The 19,732-nt window shown below is 50.7% G+C and overlaps 1 protein-coding gene across 5 annotated transcripts in view; it reads left to right on the top strand.

Annotated features, from left to right (window-relative positions):
- Window positions 1-19,732, top strand: part of FKBP15 (FKBP prolyl isomerase family member 15) — a 52,681-nt gene that overhangs the window by 14,890 nt on the left and 18,059 nt on the right. For all 5 annotated transcript variants that reach the window (XM_069747705.1, XM_069747702.1, XM_069747704.1 and 2 more), the window contains 8 exons: window positions 5,666-5,793; window positions 5,908-5,956; window positions 6,377-6,496; window positions 6,937-7,033; window positions 7,137-7,234; window positions 7,477-7,582; window positions 17,014-17,123; window positions 17,199-17,312. In XM_069747705.1, coding sequence (XP_069603806.1) covers window positions 5,666-5,793; window positions 5,908-5,956; window positions 6,377-6,496; window positions 6,937-7,033; window positions 7,137-7,234; window positions 7,477-7,582; window positions 17,014-17,123; window positions 17,199-17,312 — 822 coding nt within the window. The remainder of the gene's footprint in view (window positions 1-5,665; window positions 5,794-5,907; window positions 5,957-6,376; window positions 6,497-6,936; window positions 7,034-7,136; window positions 7,235-7,476; window positions 7,583-17,013; window positions 17,124-17,198; window positions 17,313-19,732) is intronic.

Genomic DNA, 19,732 nt, shown 5'->3' with positions numbered 1-19,732 from the left:
GCCTCCAGCGTGTCTGCTCTTGGCTCCGCCTCCAGCGTGTCTGCTCTTGGCTCCGCCTCCAGCGTGTCTGCTCTTGGCTCCGCCTCCAGCGTGTCTGCTCTTGGCTCCGCCTCCAGCGTGTCTGCTCTTGGCTCCGCCTCCAGCGTGTCTGCTCTTGGCTCCGCCTCCAGCGTGTCTGCTCTTGGCTCCGCCTCCAGCGTGTCTGCTCTTGGCTCCGCCTCCAGCGTGTCTGCTCTTGGCTCCGCCTCCAGCGTGTCTGCTCTTGGCTCCGCCTCCAGCGTGTCTGCTCTTGGCTCCGCCTCCAGCGTGTCTGCTCTTGGCTCCGCCTCCAGCGTGTCTGCTCTTGGCTCCGCCTCCAGCGTGTCTGCTCTTGGCTCTGCCTCCAGCGTGTCTGCTCTTGGCTCCGCCTCCAGCGTGTCTGCTCTTGGCTCCGCCTCCAGCGTGTCTGCTCTTGGCTCCGCCTCCAGCGTGTCTGCTCTTGGCTCCGCCTCCAGCGTGTCTGCCTCCAGCGTCTCTGCCTCCAGCGTCTCTGCCTCCAGCGTCTCTGCCTCCAGCGTCTCTGCTCTTGGCTCCGCCTCCAGCGTCTCTGCCTCCAGCGTCTCTGCCTCCAGCGTCTCTGCCTCCAGCGTCTCTGCCTCCAGCGTCTCTGCCTCCAGCGTCTCTGCTCTTGGCTCCGCCTCCAGCGTCTCTGCTCTTGGCTCCGCCTCCAGCGTCTCTGCTCTTGGCTCCGCCTCCAGCGTCTCTGCCTCCAGCGTCTCTGCTCTTGGCTCCGCCTCCAGCGTCTCTGCTCTTGGCTCCGCCTCCAGCGTCTCCGCCTCCAGCGTCTCTGCTCTTGGCTCCGCCTCCAGCGTCTCTGCTCTTGGCTCCGCCTCCAGCGTCTCTGCTCTTGGCTCCGCCTCCAGCGTCTCTGCTCTTGGCTCCGCCTCCAGCGTCTCTGCTCTTGGCTCCGCCTCCAGCGTGTCTGCTCTTGGCTCCGCCTCCAGCGTGTCTGCTCTTGGCTCCGCCTCCAGCGTGTCTGCTCTTGGCTCCGCCTCCAGCGTGTCTGCTCTTGGCTCCGCCTCCAGCGTGTCTGCCTCCAGCGTCTCTGCCTCCAGCATCTCTGCCTCCAGCGTCTCTGCCTCCAGCGTCTCTGCTCTTGGCTCCGCCTCCAGCGTCTCTGCTCTTGGCTCCGCCTCCAGCGTCTCTGCCTCCAGCAGAAATTCTGCCTCCAGCAGAAATATCTACAGGTAACTTTGACATAGTGGGAATAACCGAGACATGGTTAGATGAAAGCTATGACTGGGCAGTTAACTTACAGGGTTACAGTCTGTTTAGAAAGGATCGTAAAAATCGGAGAGGAGGAGGGGTTTGTCTCTATGTAAAGTCTTGTCTAAAGTCCACTTTAAGGGAGGATATTAGCGAAGGAAATGAGGATGTCGAGTCCATATGGGTTGAAATTCATGGAGGGAAAAATGGTAACAAAATTCTCATTGGGGTCTGTTACAAACCCCCAAATATAACAGAAAGCATGGAAAGTCTACTTCTAAAGCAGATAGATGAAGCTGCAACCCATAATGAGGTCCTGGTTATGGGGGACTTTAACTACCCGGATATTAACTGGGAAACAGAAACCTGTGAAACCAATAAAGGCAACAGGTTTCTGCTAATAACCAAGAAAAATTATCTTTCACAATTGGTGCAGAATCCAACCAGAGGAGCAGCACTTTTAGACCTAATACTATCTAATAGACCTGACAGAATAACAAATCTGCAGGTGGTCGGGCATTTAGGAAATAGCGACCACAATATTGTGCAGTTTCACCTGTCTTTCACTAGGGGGACTTGTCAGGGAGTCACAAAAACATTGAACTTTAGGAAGGCAAAGTTTGAACAGCTTAGAGATGCCCTTAATCTGGTAGACTGGGACAATATCCTCAGAAATGAGAATACAGATAATAAATGGGAAATGTTTAAGAACATCCTAAATAGGCAGTGTAAGCGGTTTATACCTTGTGGGAATAAAAGGACTAGAAATAGGAAAAACCCAATGTGGCTAAACAAAGAAGTAAGACAGGCAATTAACAGTAAAAAGAAAGCATTTGCACTACTAAAGCAGGATGGCACCATTGAAGCTCTAAAAAACTATAGGGAGAAAAATACTTTATCTAAAAAACTAATTAAAGCTGCCAAAAAGGAAACAGAGAAGCACATTGCTAAGGAGAGTAAAACTAATCCCAAACTGTTCTTCAACTATATCAATAGTAAAAGAATAAAAACTGAAAATGTAGGCCCCTTAAAAAATAGTGAGGAAAGAATGGTTGTAGATGACGAGGAAAAAGCTAACATATTAAACACCTTCTTCTCCACGGTATTCACGGTGGAAAATGAAATGCTAGGTGAAATCCCAAGAAACAATGAAAACCCTATATTAAGGGTCACCAATCTAACCCAAGAAGAGGTGCGAAACCGGCTAAATAAGATTAAAATAGATAAATCTCCGGGTCCGGATGGCATACACCCACGAGTACTAAGAGAACTAAGTAATGTAATAGATAAACCATTATTTCTTATTTTTAGTGACTCTATAGCGACAGGGTCTGTTCCGCAGGACTGGCGCATAGCAAATGTGGTGCCAATATTCAAAAAGGGCTCTAAAAGTGAACCTGGAAATTATAGGCCAGTAAGTCTAACCTCTATTGTTGGTAAAATATTTGAAGGGTTTCTGAGGGATGTTATTCTGGATTATCTCAATGAGAATAACTGTTTAACTCCATATCAGCATGGGTTTATGAGAAATCGCTCCTGTCAAACCAATCTAATCAGTTTTTATGAAGAGGTAAGCTATAGACTGGACCACGGTGAGTCATTGGACGTGGTATATCTCGATTTTTCCAAAGCGTTTGATACCGTGCCGCACAAGAGGTTGGTACACAAAATGAGAATGCTTGGTCTGGGGGAAAATGTGTGTAAATGGGTTAGTAACTGGCTTAGTGATAGAAAGCAGAGGGTGGTTATAAATGGTATAGTCTCTAACTGGGTCGCTGTGACCAGTGGGGTACCGCAGGGGTCAGTATTGGGACCTGTTCTCTTCAACATATTCATTAATGATCTGGTAGAAGGTTTACACAGTAAAATATCGATATTTGCAGATGATACAAAACTATGTAAAGCAGTTAATACAATAGAAGATAGTATTCTGCTACAGATGGATCTGGATAAGTTGGAAACTTGGGCTGAAAGGTGGCAGATGAGGTTTAACAATGATAAATGTAAGGTTATACACATGGGAAGAAGGAATCAATGTCACCATTACACACTGAATGGGAAACCACTGGGTAAATCTGACAGGGAGAAGGACTTGGGGATCCTAGTTAATGATAAACTTACCTGGAGCAGCCAGTGCCAGGCAGCAGCTGCCAAGGCAAACAGGATCATGGGGTGCATTAAAAGAGGTCTGGATACACATGATGAGAGCATTATACTGCCTCTGTACAAATCCCTAGTTAGACCGCACATGGAGTACTGTGTCCAGTTTTGGGCACCGGTGCTCAGGAAGGATATAATGGAACTAGAGAGAGTACAAAGGAGGGCAACAAAATTAATAAAGGGGATGGGAGAACTACAATACCCAGATAGATTAGCGAAATTAGGATTATTTAGTCTAGAAAAAAGACGACTGAGGGGCGATCTAATAACCATGTATAAGTATATAAGGGGACAATACAAATATCTCGCTGAGGATCTGTTTATACCAAGGAAGGTGACGGGCACAAGGGGGCATTCTTTGCGTCTGGAGGAGAGAAGGTTTTTCCACCAACATAGAAGAGGATTCTTTACTGTTAGGGCAGTGAGAATCTGGAATTGCTTGCCTGAGGAGGTGGTGATGGCGAACTCAGTCGAGGGGTTCAAGAGAGGCCTGGATGTCTTCCTGGAGCAGAACAATATTGTATCATACAATTATTAGGTTCTGTAGAAGGACGTAGATCTGGGTATTTATTATGATGGAATATAGGCTGAACTGGATGGACAAATGTCTTTTTTCGGCCTTACTAACTATGTTACTATGTATGTTACTATGTTACTATGTCTCTGCTCTTGGCTCCGCCTCCAGCGTCTCTGCCTCCAGCGTCTCTGCTCTTGGCTCCGCCTCCAGCGTCTCTGCTCTTGGCTCCGCCTCCAGCGTCTCTGCCTCCAGCGTCTCTGCTCTTGGCTCCGCCTCCAGCGTCTCTGCTCTTGGCTCCGCCTCCAGCGTCTCTGCCTCCAGCGTCTCTGCTCTTGGCTCCGCCTCCAGCGTCTCTGCTCTTGGCTCCGCCTCCAGCGTCTCTGCCTCCAGCGTCTCTGCTCTTGGCTCCGCCTCCAGCGTCTCTGCTCTTGGCTCCGCCTCCAGCGTCTCTGCCTCCAGCGTCTCTGCTCTTGGCTCCGCCTCCAGCGTCTCTGCTCTTGGCTCCGCCTCCAGCGTCTCTGCCTCCAGCGTCTCTGCTCTTGGCTCCGCCTCCAGCGTCTCTGCTCTTGGCTCCGCCTCCAGCGTCTCTGCCTCCAGCGTCTCTGCTCTTGGCTCCGCCTCCAGCGTCTCTGCTCTTGGCTCCGCCTCCAGCGTCTCTGCCTCCAGCGTCTCTGCTCTTGGCTCCGCCTCCAGCGTCTCTGCTCTTGGCTCCGCCTCCAGCGTCTCTGCCTCCAGCGTCTCTGCTCTTGGCTCCGCCTCCAGCGTCTCCGCCCTTGGCTGTGCCTTCTCCTTTTCTTCTCTTCTTAGTTCCACCTTCTACTCGTACTTAGCCTCCTGTGTTTCTGTCCTTGGTTCTAGCTCTTGTGCTTTCGCTCTGCATCCGCTCTTGCGGTCTTTCTCTACTTGTTACTTAGTCCTCTTGTCTGAACAGGTTCCAACCTGTTTCACATACCTGCCTGCAGACCGGTCCCTACCGGTTCTTCCTATGTTCCAGCCGTACCCGCCTGCCTACCAGAGAGCCAGCCGTGTCCGCCTGCCCGCCAGTGTCTCTGTTGTACCCGTCTGCCTGCCTGTGTCCCAGCTGTGCCCGCCTGTCAGCCAGAGTGCCAGCCGTGCCCGCTCCGTTCCTTAGTGGGATCAGCAGCCACAGCCAGACATCACCCTGGAGTGGCACCTGGTAGCTTCCTATTGTACAAGTCTGACCTCACCATCAGAGGCTCCAGCGAACACCTAGGAAGCTACTTAGTTACGCCCCTTCCAGGGAAGTTTGGTCTGTGGTCCAGTGGGGCCACACCCCTGTATGCCCGCGCCAACCAGTCCGGGCGCGTGCGTGACAATTCCCCAAAATAGTACTGATCAAAAACGCAGCTCAACATGCAAAAACTAAGCCTCTACAGCGCTCTATAAAAATGCAAAAAAAAGTTACAGGTGTCAGTAAATATTAATGCAAAAAACTTTTTTTTTTTTTTTTTGTAAAAAAAAAATAAAAAAAATCGCAGATTTTTTTTTTTTTTTTTCTTTTTTTTTTTTTTATATTAAACCACTAAAATATTAAAAGAACAAATGTTGGTATCGTTGTAATCTTCCTGGCCTTAACAATCATGTCACGAACTCATTTTTACCACACATTGAACACGGTAACCAGAACGAAAAATGAAGAAAAAAAAAAATGAAAGTGCATAAAACAAAACCATTTTACTGTAGCATTGACAGGGTTAATATCCAATGTTATTCTTTTATCAGATGAAACAGAAGGAGCAGGGATCTGACCGGCAGAGCATCGGTTCCCGGGACTCCCCAGTGTCTATCACAGACAGTATTCCTACCGAGAGTCCACCGCAACCGCCAACATCGGTGCCACCAAAACCTGGGTATATGCTAATGCCAGTGATTCAACCAACATGGTGCTGCTGAAGATCCATTACAGCATGTTGTCTAAGTTTCCGCATGCCTGTGCCATTTACTGATTTATCCTCTTTTTCCAGGGATCCAGATGTTCGTGCCAAGTCCAACTCAATTAGCGAGCAGTTGGCAGTAAGTGACCTGGGGTTGGGAGGGCTGGCAGTAACTGATCTGTGGCAGGCAGGACTAACGGGACAGGCAGTAGGTGACCTGGGGTTGGGAGGGCTGGCAGTAACTGATCTGTGGCAGGCAGGACTAACGGGACGGGCAGTAGGTGACCTGGGGTTGGGAGGGCTGGCAGTAACTGATCTGTGGCAAGCAGGACTAACGGGACAGGCAGTAGGTGACCTGGGGTTGGGAGGGCTGGCAGTAACTGATCTGTGGCAAGCAGGACTAACGGGACAGGCAGTAGGTGACCTGGGGCTCATGGGGCTGGCACCAGGTGACTTTGGCTTCATGGGGCTGGCACTAGGTAACCTGGGGCTGGCAGTAGGTGACTTTTGGCTCACAGGAATGGCACGTTACAGCTTATCTATCATTTTTGACATTTAGAATCCTGATATGGCGAAGGCGAAGCTGATCTCCCGTATGGCAAAAATGGGTCAGCCGATGTTACCCTTCCTGGCAGGGAGTTCCACTCCACAACCGGACTCCAGTGACTCTGAGATCGAGGTAAAATGCTTCCCTCATATGGATGGACGCCTGCGAAACTAAAGGTTCCTGCAACTTTCTAATACTCTTGGATTCCATTCCCTTGCATTTCCAAGATCTCTGCTTCCTTTTAATGAATAGTGGCATTTTGTTCACTTCTTATCCCAATGCTTTTTGCAACATAGAATTTGCTACAGTTGCATCCAGGCATGATTTCTGTTGGGATTGCCTGCATTGACGCATTGCAAGGCTCATCTGTACAGTTTTAGCCTTTTGTTAAAAAATAGTATGTTTCAATTCCTTGCCCTTTACATGATCTTTACTTGCCATATGAGAATGGAAACAAAGATTAATAAATATATATATAAAACAATAGTGCCGTGTCACATGAAATCTGAATTTATTTGCCTCAGTATAAAAGGTAAAATCATAATTTATTATTTATTTATTTTCTTTAATAGGATCCTAACGCACAGAGAATCTCGCCGTATCCCGCAGCTCCGCTCCCTGTTCGGCCCACCCCACAGATGAGCCACCCTCCTCATATAGCAGCTCCTGGTAATGTGTGGACCTACCTGCTCCAGGGCACTTCACTCCTTTACTTGTTTGACCCCAGACCTTAGGACAGTTTTGAGGACTTTTTTTATGGTTACATTTACAGTCCCTCAACAGCAGCCGGGGCTCGCTGCCTCTTCTGCCGCCCTGTTACCCGTTGCGCACCTTCCCTCCCATGGCGTTCCTGCAGCTCCCGGCTTCCAGGTCAGTACAACATAGTATTTAGTAGATGTGACTGTAGAGCCATCTAGTGGTGGAGTTTGGACATTGCAAGTGCCAAACTGGTTTATTTGGAAGTTGTTGGCATCGATCCTCTAATAATGTATTGCATCCTTCTAAAGATCAATCTTCATAGATTTCTGCCAGTCTTCTTAATTGTGCATACCCTTAAATATGTGCCATTGTTTTCTGAAAACCTGCGGGCAGCTGTAATAAATATCTTTCAGCCGTACACTGGAATCCAGTATGCGTATCCGCAGAACCCTACAACCCAGCTGCAGCCAGTCGGCCATGTCTACCCTGCTCCCATACAGCAGCCAACTACTTACCAAGGTAAAGGAGGTATTCTTTAATTTACTACTCTGTTGCAAAGCCACATGGTTTCTTTCATCAGCGTGATTCTGGCTGCAAGTCACTGTGGTTTTTCACTGCGGATTTAGCAAATCCACTGCGGAAAATTCTGCAATGGAATCCGCAGCGTGTGCACTTAAGGTACCGTCACACATAGCGACGCTGCAGCGATACCGACAACGATCCGGATCGCTGCAGCGTCGCTGTTTGGTCGCTGGAGAGCTGTCACACAGACAGCTCTCCAGCGACCAACGATCCCGAGGTCCCCGGTAACCAGGGTAAACATCGGGTAACTAAGCGCAGGGCCGCGCTTAGTAACCCGATGTTTACCCTGGTTACCATCCTAAAAAGTAAAAAAACAAACGCTACATACTTACCTACCGCTGTCTGTCCTCGGCGCTCTGCTTCTCTGGTCTGGCTGTGAGCGCCGGGCAGCCAGAAAGCAGAGCGGTGACGTCACCGCTCTGCTTTCCGGCTGACCGACGCTCACAGCCAGAGCAGGAGGAGAGCAGAGCACAGCGCTGGAGGACAGACGGCTGTAGGTAAGTATGTACTGTTTGTTTTTTTTACTTTTAGGATTGTAACCAGGGTAAACATCGGGTTACTAAGCGCGGCCCTGCGCTTAGTTACCCGATGTTTACCCTGGTTACCAGTGAAGACATCGCTGAATCGGTGTCACACACGCCGATTCAGCGATGTCTACGGGGAGTCCAGCGACGAAATAAAGTTCTGGACTTTCTTCCCCGACCAGCGACATCACAGCAGGGGCCTGATCGCTGCTGCCTGTCACACTGGACGATATCGCTAGCGAGGACGCTGCAACGTCACGGATCGCTAGCGATATCGTCTAGTGTGACAGTACCTTTAGCCTAATGATCTGAAAACAAAGATTATTCAACATAGTTGTTCAGGGGAAGGATACAAAAAGCTGTCTCAAAGATTTAACCTGTCAATTTCCACTGTGAGGAACATAGTAAGGAAATGGAAGAACACAGGAACAGTTCTTGTTAAGGCCAGAAGTGGCAGGCCAAGAAAAACATCAGAAAGGCAGAGAAGAAGAATGGTGAGATCAGTCAAGGACAATCCTCAGACCACCTCCAGAGAGCTGCAGCATCAACCTGCTGCAGATGGTGTCACTGTGCATCGGTCAACTATACAACACACTTTGCACAAGGAGAAGCTGTATGGGAGAGTGATGCGAAAGAAGCCGTTTCTGCAAGCACGCCACAAACCGAGTCGGCTGAGGTATGCAAAAGCACATTTGGAGAAGCCAATTACTTTCTCCTTCGCCTCATTGGGGGACACAGGACAGTGACAGTGGGTGTATGCTTCTGCCGCCAGGAGGCTGACACTAAGTAAACTTGAAAAAAAGTTAGCTCCTCCTCCATCGTATACACCCTGACACTGGCTACCAGAGACTCCAGTTTATGCTTAGTGTCTCAAGGAGGCACATCTCTGGGTCCTGGATCGTTGGACCCGATTTTTCAACATCTTTGGATTGAAGGGGCGACGGACCTTTTTGAGGATCCGATCTCCCCAAACCATCAACTGGCAAGTACGTGCGATGTTTCTCCACGTATCCTTCCCCGCTACGTGGGATTCTTCACCGGACTTAGCCCTGACCACCCTGAGGTAGCTAGACTCCAGGCTGTACAGGTGCCCGTAAGATGTCCGTGTGTTCCCCCCTGATTTCTACACCCCTGCAGTGTTAGCTGGGGTGGTGGACGGTCCCTCTCCTTATCCTGGGGATAATGGAGATGGGGTTCCTGCACCGTCATTTTTTCTACCCCTCGATGAGTGTGGTATGACAAGAGGGGTTACCTGCTGCTGCGTCCTCCGGGAGTGCGGTGCCTTTTTTAGCGCTGCTGAGGCCGTCGTCTTGGTGATGCGGCATGATCCGACGCTGCAGCATTAGGACAGCGGCGCTGCAGCGTGATCCGGCGCTGCAGCGTTAGGACAGCGGCACTGCAGCGTGGTCCGGCGCTGTGGCGTTATGACAGCGGCGCTGCAGCGCAGCTACGATGCAGCGTGGTCCGGGCGGCGCCGCGGCGTTTGGAGCGACGCTGCGGGTATGATCGGCGCCGCTGTCCCCCCAGAGGCTTCGGCCCTGCCTGGCTGCTACGGGCGTGGGGCAGCTTCCTGGAGTCCGGGACCTCCGGCCATCAGACCGCGCTGTGAGGCTCCGCCCCCTCCGGCGCGTCACTTCCGGTTCCGGCTCTCCTCGCTCTAAGGGGGAAAAATTGAGGCCCCGGCTTCGGGCCTGCTCCAGGCCGCAGCATCGTTTGGCGGTCCCTCCCCCCTAAGGCCTGCTGTGTATATAAGACAGCGCTTTTGGGCTCCGCATCGTGCTTTCAGGATCCATCACGGTACTCGTGGGGACACACGACTGGGTTAAGTGCTTCTCCCTCCATCTGGCTGAAGCATTCTTTTTGTCCCAGTCTCTGGCCCTGGGTATAGCTTTACGGATCGTTATGTCTAGAAGGGTTAAGACTCACACGGTTCTTTTTACCGGTTGTGTATCTTGTCATGCCCCTTTTCCGCACGCCCAAAGTAATCGCCTCTGCGAGGCCTGTGACTCTGAACGCGCCCAGGAGCCCCCCCCCTGCCAGTTCTCCAGTAGTCTCTCCGGTTCCTCAAGCAGATGCTGGGGCAGCTCTGCCAGAATGGGTCACGTCCTTGTCGCAATCCATGGCGTCCCTTACTGAAGCAATCAAATCTCTGCAGACCCCGGCAGTCAGGGACGGTAGTCCACCTGTCTCGGAGAGGGCCTCAGGGTCTCAGGAGCCTTCGGCCTGCAGGGGCCGCGCTCACACTAGACAGACGCATGGAAAGCGGATTCGCAAAGCGTCGTCCAGGCACTCAGGTGCTTCCGCATCCTGGAGTTCCGTATCTCGTTCTCCTTCCCCTGCAGAAAGCGGGGAAGTTGAGACTGATTACGAGTCAGAAGGGTCTCTTAATTTTGAGAAACCTGATTTTCAGGAGTCGGTAGATAGCCTGATTGAGGCTGTCAATCAGTTTTTGGGGATAGAGGACGAGCTCGCCCCATCCTCTGATCATAAGGTCTCATTTAAGCGGGCTAAACGGGCCCATAGGGTTTTTTCGTCTCACCCTGAGTTTGAGCATCTGATTCAACGCAACCGGGAGCACCCACACAAGCGTTTTTCAGGGCAAAGAGCTCTGAAGGCCATGTATCCCTTTGCTTCGGAACTTTGTAGTAACTGGGCAGGAAACCCTTCTGTAGATCCTCCAGTGTCCCATTTAGCCTCTAACACGTTGCTATCTCTGCCTAATGGCTCATCAATTAAGGATCCTACGGATCGTCTTATAGAGAGCTTGGCTCGTTCCGTCTTTGAGGCTTCAAGTTCATCACTTTTTCCTTCCTTTGCAGCAACTTGGGTTGCCAGGGCTATGATTTCTTGGTCAGAGTCGTTATCTAAGGCTCTCCAAGAAGGTAATTTGTCAGCAGAATTGGCAGAAATGTCATCTCGGGTAGCAATGGCTGGTAGTTATCTGATTAACGCATCCTTAGATGCGGCAGATTGTGCTTCTTCGGCTGCATCTAATGCTATTGCCATCAGAAGGGCCCTTTGGTTAAGGTCCTGGCGGGCTGATTCTACCTCTAAAAAATCTCTTACATCCCTACCGTATCAGAGTGGTCGTTTGTTCGGAGAGAAGCTGGATCAGCTTATTTCTGACTCCACAGGAGGGAAGAGTAAGTTTCTTCCTCAGCAGAGGTCTAGACAGCCTTTTCGTCGCCAATTTCAGGCCCGTTTTAGAACTTTTCGCAACGTTAGATGGGCCCCAGCATCAGGCTCTCCTGCGCAGGGTCAACCCAATCAGGACCGAGACGGTCGGACCCCTTATACGGCCAGCCAGGGGGGAAGAATGCGTCCCCAGTCTACTAGATCCAGAGGATTTGGGACTCAAAGATTTTCGGCTAAGTGACTAGAGGCCCCCTCTGGGTGTCTCCAACAGAGTAGGCGGACGTCTACTTTTATTTCGCCAGGTCTGGCTTCAGGTAATCCACGACCAGTGGGTTGGAGAGCTCGTATCATCAGGGTACAAAATAGAGCTGGTTCAGCTGCCTCCTCCCTGGTTCTTTCCATCCCGTCTTCCCAGGTCCAAGTCTCTTCGTCAAAGCCTGTTCAATTCCGTAGAGTCCCTTCGTATCAGCGGTGTCATGTCTCCTGTTCCAAGGGAGGAAAGGTTTCAGGGCTTTTATTCCAATCTTTTTGTAGTGCCCAAAAAGGACGGAGCAGTAAGGCCTATTCTAGATCTCAAACTCTTAAACAGGTTTGTCCGCATTCGTCACTTTCGGATGGAGTCTCTCCGGTCAGTCATCGCCTCTTTGGAAAAGGGAGAGTTTTTGGCCTCAGTAGACATTCAGGATGCTTATCTTCATATTCCCATCTTTCCACCTCATCAAAGATTTCTCTGGTTTGCCGTAAACAATCTACACTTTCAATTCACGGCATTACCCTTCGGGCTGGCCTCCGCTCCCAGGGTGTTAACAAAAGTCATGTCTACTGTGGTTTCCATTCTGCACTCCCGAGGTATAGTTGTCTTGCCATACCTGGACGATCTGCTGATCAAGGGACCGACTTTTCAATCTTGCAGGGAAAATGTCGGCTTCACTCTGGACACCCTTTCTCGTCTAGGTTGGCTGGTGAATTTAAGGAAGTCATCCCTACAGCCGTCCCGGAAGATCTCATTTTTAGGCATGATCTTCGACACCTCTCAAGCCCTATCAATCCTTCCCCAGGACAAGGTCCTAGCCCTTCGGCGGGAAGTGAGGAATCTTCAACAACCAGGCACTCATACGATTCGGTCTGGCATGAGGGTGTTAGGAAAGATGGTTGCGACTATAGAGGCGGTTCCGTTTGCGCAGCTTCATCTTCGACCCCTCCAACAAGCAATCCTATCAGTGTGGAACAGAAATCCTCTCTCTCTCAACCGCAGATTTCGGTTGTCTCTCCAGGCCAGGTTGGCCCTCTCTTGGTGGCTAAACAGCTCATCTCTACTCAGGGGGAAGCCCTTTCCCCCAACCAATTGGTTAGTGGTCACAACAGATGCCAGCCTCCTGGGTTGTGGAGCAGTATTCTTTCATCACACTGCTCAGGGGCTCTGGTCTCCTCTGGAATCAGCCCTCCCCATCAATATCTTAGAGATTCGAGCAGTTCGACTAGCCTTGTTACATTTCCACCATCTTCTGGCAGGTCGCCCTGTCCGAATTCAATCGGACAACGCCACAGCGGTAGCCTACATAAATCACCAGGGGGTACCCGCAGCAAGGCAGCTATGCGGGAGGTAAAGCAAATCCTACTCTGGGCGGAGAGGAATCACTCTGTAATCTCAGCGGTCCACGTTCCGGGCGAAGAAAACTGGGCGGCAGATTTCCTAAGCCGTCAGGGTCTGGCCTCCGGGGAGTGGTCTCTCCATCCCGAGGTATTTTTGCAGATTTGCCATCTTTGGGGGACTCCGGACGTGGATCTAATGGCGTCCAAGATGAATGCCAAGGTGCCCAGTTTTGTCTCTCGGTACCGAGACCCCCGGGCGATTGCCGGGGATGCGCTGGTATTGTCTTGGAACCAGTTTCATCTCTCTTATCTGTTCCCTCCTCTGGCACTGCTCCCGAGGGTAATCAAGAAAATCAAATCAGAGAGAGCACCGGCCATCCTGATCGCTCTGGATTGGCCACGACGGGCCTGGTATGCAGACCTGGTACAACTTCTCGCTGGGGTTCCTTGGCGGCTCCCCGATCGGCCGGGTCTTCTATCTCAAGGGCCGATCTACCACCAGAACTCAGAGGCAGGGCCGGCGTCAGCACCCGGGCAAATGCCGGGGCCCTGGCAAGACGGGGGGGCCCATTTATGGTAGTACACGTCAGCCGCCAGCGCGCGTCATTCACTACATCCACACGTCGCCCGGCAGCGCCTTGGCTGCAGGGGGCGCAGTCAGCTATGTCTGAGGCCATTTCGCTGGCGCCTGGCGCTGCGCAGCTGCAATAGCAGCAATACTCACCTCTGCCGGCCCTCACCATGGATACAGAAGACACTTCCGGGTCGCTGGGTCATCTATTCTGTTACATCCAGTCGGCGGGCTCGTCATCCTAGAGCAAGGAGAGGACAGAGAGAGAGCCGTTCGGAGTCGGACCGCACCGTTCGCTGGCGCCGCTGAAGCCTTCCCACTCCGGTCCAGCGTCCACCATCCAGGACATGAGGAGAGGACAGGTCCGGCAGCGCCAAGCGGGAGGAGAAGACGAGCAGCAGCTGCAGCCTGCAGTGAGGACGGTGCACCCTCTCCTGCTGTCCACAACGAGGGGGCCGGCGACGCAGTGAGTGTGAGTCAGTGACTCGTCTTCGGTGAGGGGGGTGAGGGTCTGTCCCAACTCCCAACGCTGCACTTTGCAGGGAAAAGGGGGGGGGACCGGGGGAGTGGAATTATATGGGATGCAGCCTGGCTGGCTGCTGCTGAGCCTGGCTGGTCAGTGGGTCAGGTCTGCCCTCAAATTAATAAAGCTCATTCAGGAGCAAGATGGTCAGAAAGCTGCGTGCAGTGCCAGTGATTATGTGGGTGCTGCACTGCCCCCAGGCCGGGTGTAATGTGCTGGACATGGTTTTTGGGGCTCTGGGGCCGCTGTGACGTGATCTCAGGGGGATTCCGGGGCACCCCCCCTTTCTTAACCCTTTGCAGACCCGGCGACTTTATTAGGCTACGTTCACATTTGCGTTGTGCGGTGCTGCGTCGGCGACGCAACGCACAACGCATGCAAAATGCAGCTTTTATGTGTTAAAGGGGGGGGTTGGGGGGGCCCACTGAGACTCGTTCGCCCGGGGCCCTCAAAAACCTGGAGCCGGCCCTGCTCAGAGGTCCTACGTTTGACGGCCTGACCGTTGAATCTTGGGTTTTAACCCAGGCAGGGTTTTCTCAAGAAGTGGCGGATACCATGATCAGTGCACGTAAGCCCGTCTCGGCCAAGATTTATTATCACACTTGGAAGGTGTTCCTTTCCTGGTGTAGAGAGCGCGGGCTGCCTCCTCTGCGTTTTTCCATTCCGAACATTCTAGCCTTCCTTCAAGCAGGCCTGGATTCTGGGCTTGCTCCAAGTACTCTTAAAAGGCAGATTTCGGCTTTATCAGTCCTTTTTCAGCGCAAGATTGCTACTAATCGTCAGGTCAGGACTTTTTTCCAGGGAGTCGCTCATAGGGTCCCTCCTTATAGGACTCCTTTGGAAGCTTGGGACCTTAATCTGGTTTTAAGGGCTTTACAGAACGCTCCTTTTGAGCCTCTTCAAGATATTTCTTTGATGTTTCTTTCTTGGAAAGTCGTATTTTTAGTGGCCATAACGTCCATAAGACGGGTATCGGAGCTGGCAGCCCTTTCTTGTCGTTCCCCTTTTCTGCAGTTTCATCAGGACAAGGTAGTTCTCAGACCAGCACCGTCTTTTTTTGCCGAAGGTTGTTTCGTCATTCCACATCAATGAAGATATTGTTCTGCCCTCTTTTTGTCCGGCACCTACGCACCGTGTAGAAAAAGCTCTCCATACGTTGGATCTGGTAAGGGCTCTGAGGAGGTACGTTTCCCGAACGGCTCCTTTTCGCCAGACAGATGCTCTGTTTGTCCTTCCGCAGGGTCGCAGGAAGGGATGCGCTGCTTCAAAATCTACCCTGGCCAGGTGGATAAGGGCGACCATTCAGGAGGCTTATCGCACCATGGGCATGACGGTTCCGGCCGGAATCAAGGCTCATTCAACAAGAGCGGTGGGGGCTTCCTGGGCCGTTTGGCACCAGGCCTCAGCAGAACAGGTTTGCAAGGCTGCGACCTGGTCTAGTCTGCATACGTTTGTCAAACATTATAATGTCCACTCCCAGACCTCTGCAGATGCAAGTCTGGGTAGAAGGATTCTTCAAGCGGCAGTGGCATTTATAGACAACCATCATCTGGATGTCATTGACTGGTGAGTTATTTTTCCCACCCAAGGACTGCTTTAGGACATCCCACTGTCCTGTGTCCCCCAATGAGGCGAAGGAGAAATAGGGATTTTTGTGTTACTCACCGTAAAATCCTTTTCTCCGAGACGCTCATTGGGGGACACAGCTCCCTCCCTGGTAGCCTTATGGCTGCTTTGGTTATATCTGATTACATTAGTCAGTAGGATCTTTTCTAGACATAAAGTTTCTGTATTTATGCTGTTATAATATTTTTTGTGTTTTGTTCTCCTACTGCTTTTTGCACCAAACTGGAGTCTCTGGTAGCCAGTGTCAGGGTGTATACGATGGAGGAGGTGCTAACTTTTTTTCAAGTTTACTTAGTGTCAGCCTCCTGGCGGCAGAAGCATACACCCACTGTCACTGTCCTGTGTCCCCCAATGAGCGTCTCGGAGAAAAGGATTTTACGGTGAGTAACACAAAAATCCCTATTTTAGGAAGAAGGTCCTGTGGACTGATGAAGCCAAGATTGAGTTGTTTGGTCATACAAAAAGGCGTTATGCATGGCAGCCAAAAACACAGTGTTCCAAGAAAAACACTTGCTAGCCACCGTAAAATTTTGTGGAGGTTCCATCATGCTTTGGGGCTATGTGGCCAATGCCGGCACTGGGAATCTTGTTAAAGTTGAGGGACGCAATATCAGCAGATTCTTGACAATAATGTTCATGAATCAGTGACAAAGTTGAAGTTACGCAGGGGATGGATCTTTCAGCAAGACAATGATCCAAAACACCGCTCCAAATCTACTCAGGCATTCATGCAGAGGAACAATTATACTGTTCTGGAATGGCCATCCCAGTCCCCAGACCTGAATATCATTGAACATCTGTGGGATCATTTGAAGAGGGCTGTCCATGCTCGGCGACCATCAAACTTAACTGAACTGGAATTGTTTTGTAAAGGGGAATGTTCAAAAATACCTTCATCCAGGATCCAGGAACTCCTTAAAAGCTACAGGAAGCGACTAGAGGCTATTATTTTTGCAAAAGGAGGATCTACTAAATATTAATGTCACTTTTCTGGTGGGGTGCCCATACTTATGCACCTGTCAAATTTTGTTTGAATGCAGATTGCACATTTTCTGTTAGTACAATAAACCTCATTTCAAGGCAGAAACATTACTGTGTCCTGACTATCCCCATTCTTGTCATCTAGGATAAGGTTATCCCACAGGCACCCCTACCTATGGCAAAAAAGTCAGGCAAGGCCTCGGCAAAGAGTAACCGTTGCCTCATATGATATATATACATTTTTACATATGCATATAATATATTTGCCCTCTGAGACTCGATTGTGGGGTGTTGATGGCTTATTTTGGAAGCTGGGGATGGAAAATAAAGTTATGGCTCTTAAAAGAAGGTGAGGAAAAGCAAAAATTGGTGCAATGGGGTTACTGTATTAATCCCATTCTTTGTGAACGTTCAGCCTCAGGTGATGTCACTTCTTTCCTGATGACGGAGGCACGACAGCAGAGCACCGAGATCCGGATGGGCATCGGCAAAGTCATTGATAAAATAGACACCCTGGCCTCTAAGGTAAGGAGACCCCCCTCGTCCTCTGCTCTGTAGTGTCCTTTGCTCCTCGTCTCACTTTTGTGTCTGTCAGAGCAGGTGGACAATCTGCAGAAGGAAAATTCATCTGGAGCCTCCCATCTGCTCCCCGGATTATCATCCATCACCATGGAAAGCGCCATGATCATGAATAATATCCAACGTATCATCCAGGTGAGAGCAGCGCGGGGGGGCTACTCATTTATGAGGACATGCTGATGATCCGGAGTGAAGGGGTCCTGGCAGGGATTGAAGGGTTACATTTTCCAGGACATTCCCTTGACAGCACCCTGGAGGACATCGTCCTCCTCCTTGCAGGGACCGGAAAAACACAAGAGGTTAAAAGGTCCCACTCCACCCCCTTTCCCTTAGTGTTTTTCCTGTCCATGCATGGAGGGACACATGAGAGATCACGCAGTGAGCGGACAAGCTTACCAGAGGGCTCAGGGGGATCGTGCGGCTGGTCCAATATCCTTCCCCCTGTCAAGTGGCCCAGGGCCGAAACTCCCCGGTGGGGAGTCCTTCTGCCCCAGAGACCAATGAGCGGACGGGCTCCTGGATAGAGCCGCTCCTCCCGGTGGGAGGCTCTCGGCTCAGGCCCCATGTCCAGAGGTGAAGAGGCGCCCGGGACCATGCGTTCCACACAGGTAACACAAAAAGGTTGGCGGTCTACAGGAGAGAACGCGGAAGCGGCCAGAAGACCAGGATGAGCGTCACTTCCAGGAAAGTGAGCACCAGAACCAGCGTGCGTTCCACATCGTGGAACGCAGATTCAGCGTCAGCTGAGACTGACAGAGAACGCGGAAGCGACGCTGAAGGAATAAGGCAGATGGCGTCCTGGTGCAGGGGGCTTAGAAGTTGTCTACTGTCAGACTCCCTGATGCCCGAAGCAAAGGAGGATATGGAAGAGAGGAGTGAGGACGCAGGGGTAAGTGCGCCAAGCGCAGATACACCTGGACACGCACTTAGACACTCAGCCTAGTCCTGACTATCCCCATTCTTGTCATCTAGGATAAGGATATCCCACAGGCACCCCTACCTATGGCAAAAAAATCAGGCAAGGCCTCGGCAAAGAGTAACCGTTGCACCATATGCCATGTAAAGCTGCCGGATACCTACAAAAAAGCCCTCTGCAGCTCCGGCACTTCCAAGGTCGTACGGGAGGAACAACCATCCCTCCTGTCTGAAATGAGGAGCTTAATCCTTAATGAGGAAGTGCAAGCCTCCCTAGCTATTGTTTCACAGCAGGGGCCTTCCAGTGGCTAGATCCATGTTCCTGTGGATGGGGCAATTAGAGGAACATTTAGTTAATAAAACCCCTTGTGCTGAAATAATTGCTTCTCTACCCATTATAAAATCCGCCACGGCCTTCCTGGCTGATACTTCGGCCGAATCAGTGAGATTCCCTGCTAGGAACAGCTCTTTAACGCAACCCGTAGAGCTATTTGGCTCAAATCCTGGTCGGGAGATAATGCCTCCAAAAATAAATTATGTGCCATCCCCTTCTCAGGGACCAGAGTATTTGGGCAGGCTCTAGATGACATCTTAGAGTTTGAGTCTGATAGCAAAAAAGGGTTTCCTGAGGATAAACCCAAATGATTTCAGCCTTTTTGGAAAAGGCCGCCCCCTCGCAAACAACCTGATATTTATAAAGAGCAAGGGAGATCCAACAGAGGAACCTATAGAAGTTCCTATACTCAGGACAGAAGGGGCAAAAATTCCCTTTTTGGATCTAGCTCTAGAATTAGAAAGCAATGACGCCATAGGTATAGGGGGCAGGCTCAGTCTTTTTGTGAACAACTGGAGACAGATCACCGAAAACGAATATGTCTTAAAAACAATATCAGAGGGCTACAGAATAGAACTTCTCTCCCCCGCCCCAGAGATATAGTACACCTACTACCGTAGCAGCCGATTCCATAATGTTTGCGGACCTGCAGGAGCTAGTCAGCTCCAAGGTCGTAGTTCGGGTTCCCTCATCAGAAACAAGCAGAGGTCATTAACTCATCCCTATTCTCAATCCCGAAACCTACAGGAGAAACATGTACAATCATAAACCTGAAACCGTTAAACGTATGGGTCAGATACAAGAGGTTCAGGATGGAATCAATAAGGTCAACCATCCACATCATAGACAAAAACTCAGTGATGTGCACTCTCGACCTAAAGAGTACTTATCAGGTTCCGATCCATCTGGCTTCTCAGGAGCTTCTGAGGTTCTCGGTAAGTCTACCGGACCGGACCTGCCACCTCCAGTTTCAGTGCCTCCCGTTCGGCTTTGCCTTGGCTCCCAGAATATTTACAAAGTTGGTCTCAGAGGTAGTTGCCTATCTAAGAAGCCAGGGAATTACAATAATACCTTATTTGGACGATTTTCCATTGCGGTGATGGAGCATCTTGGCTGGGTGGTAAATCGGAAGAAGTCACATCTGAAACCCGAGTTTCAAAAGTATTCCTACGAGTGCTTCTGGACTCTACCTGCAGGCAATCCTTCCTGCCAAGAGAAAAGCAGGAGTCAATAAAGAACATAATCACAGAGTTCCTGAAGCATCGTGTTACCATAAGATCAGCCATGAAGATCCTAGGAATAATAA

This window comes from Ranitomeya imitator, chromosome 2 (assembly GCF_032444005.1).
Source record: "Ranitomeya imitator isolate aRanImi1 chromosome 2, aRanImi1.pri, whole genome shotgun sequence".
Classification (NCBI taxonomy): Eukaryota; Metazoa; Chordata; class Amphibia; order Anura; family Dendrobatidae; genus Ranitomeya; species Ranitomeya imitator.
The sequence above is the reverse complement of the archived record's forward strand: the minus strand, read 5'-3'. Positions and strand labels throughout refer to the sequence as shown.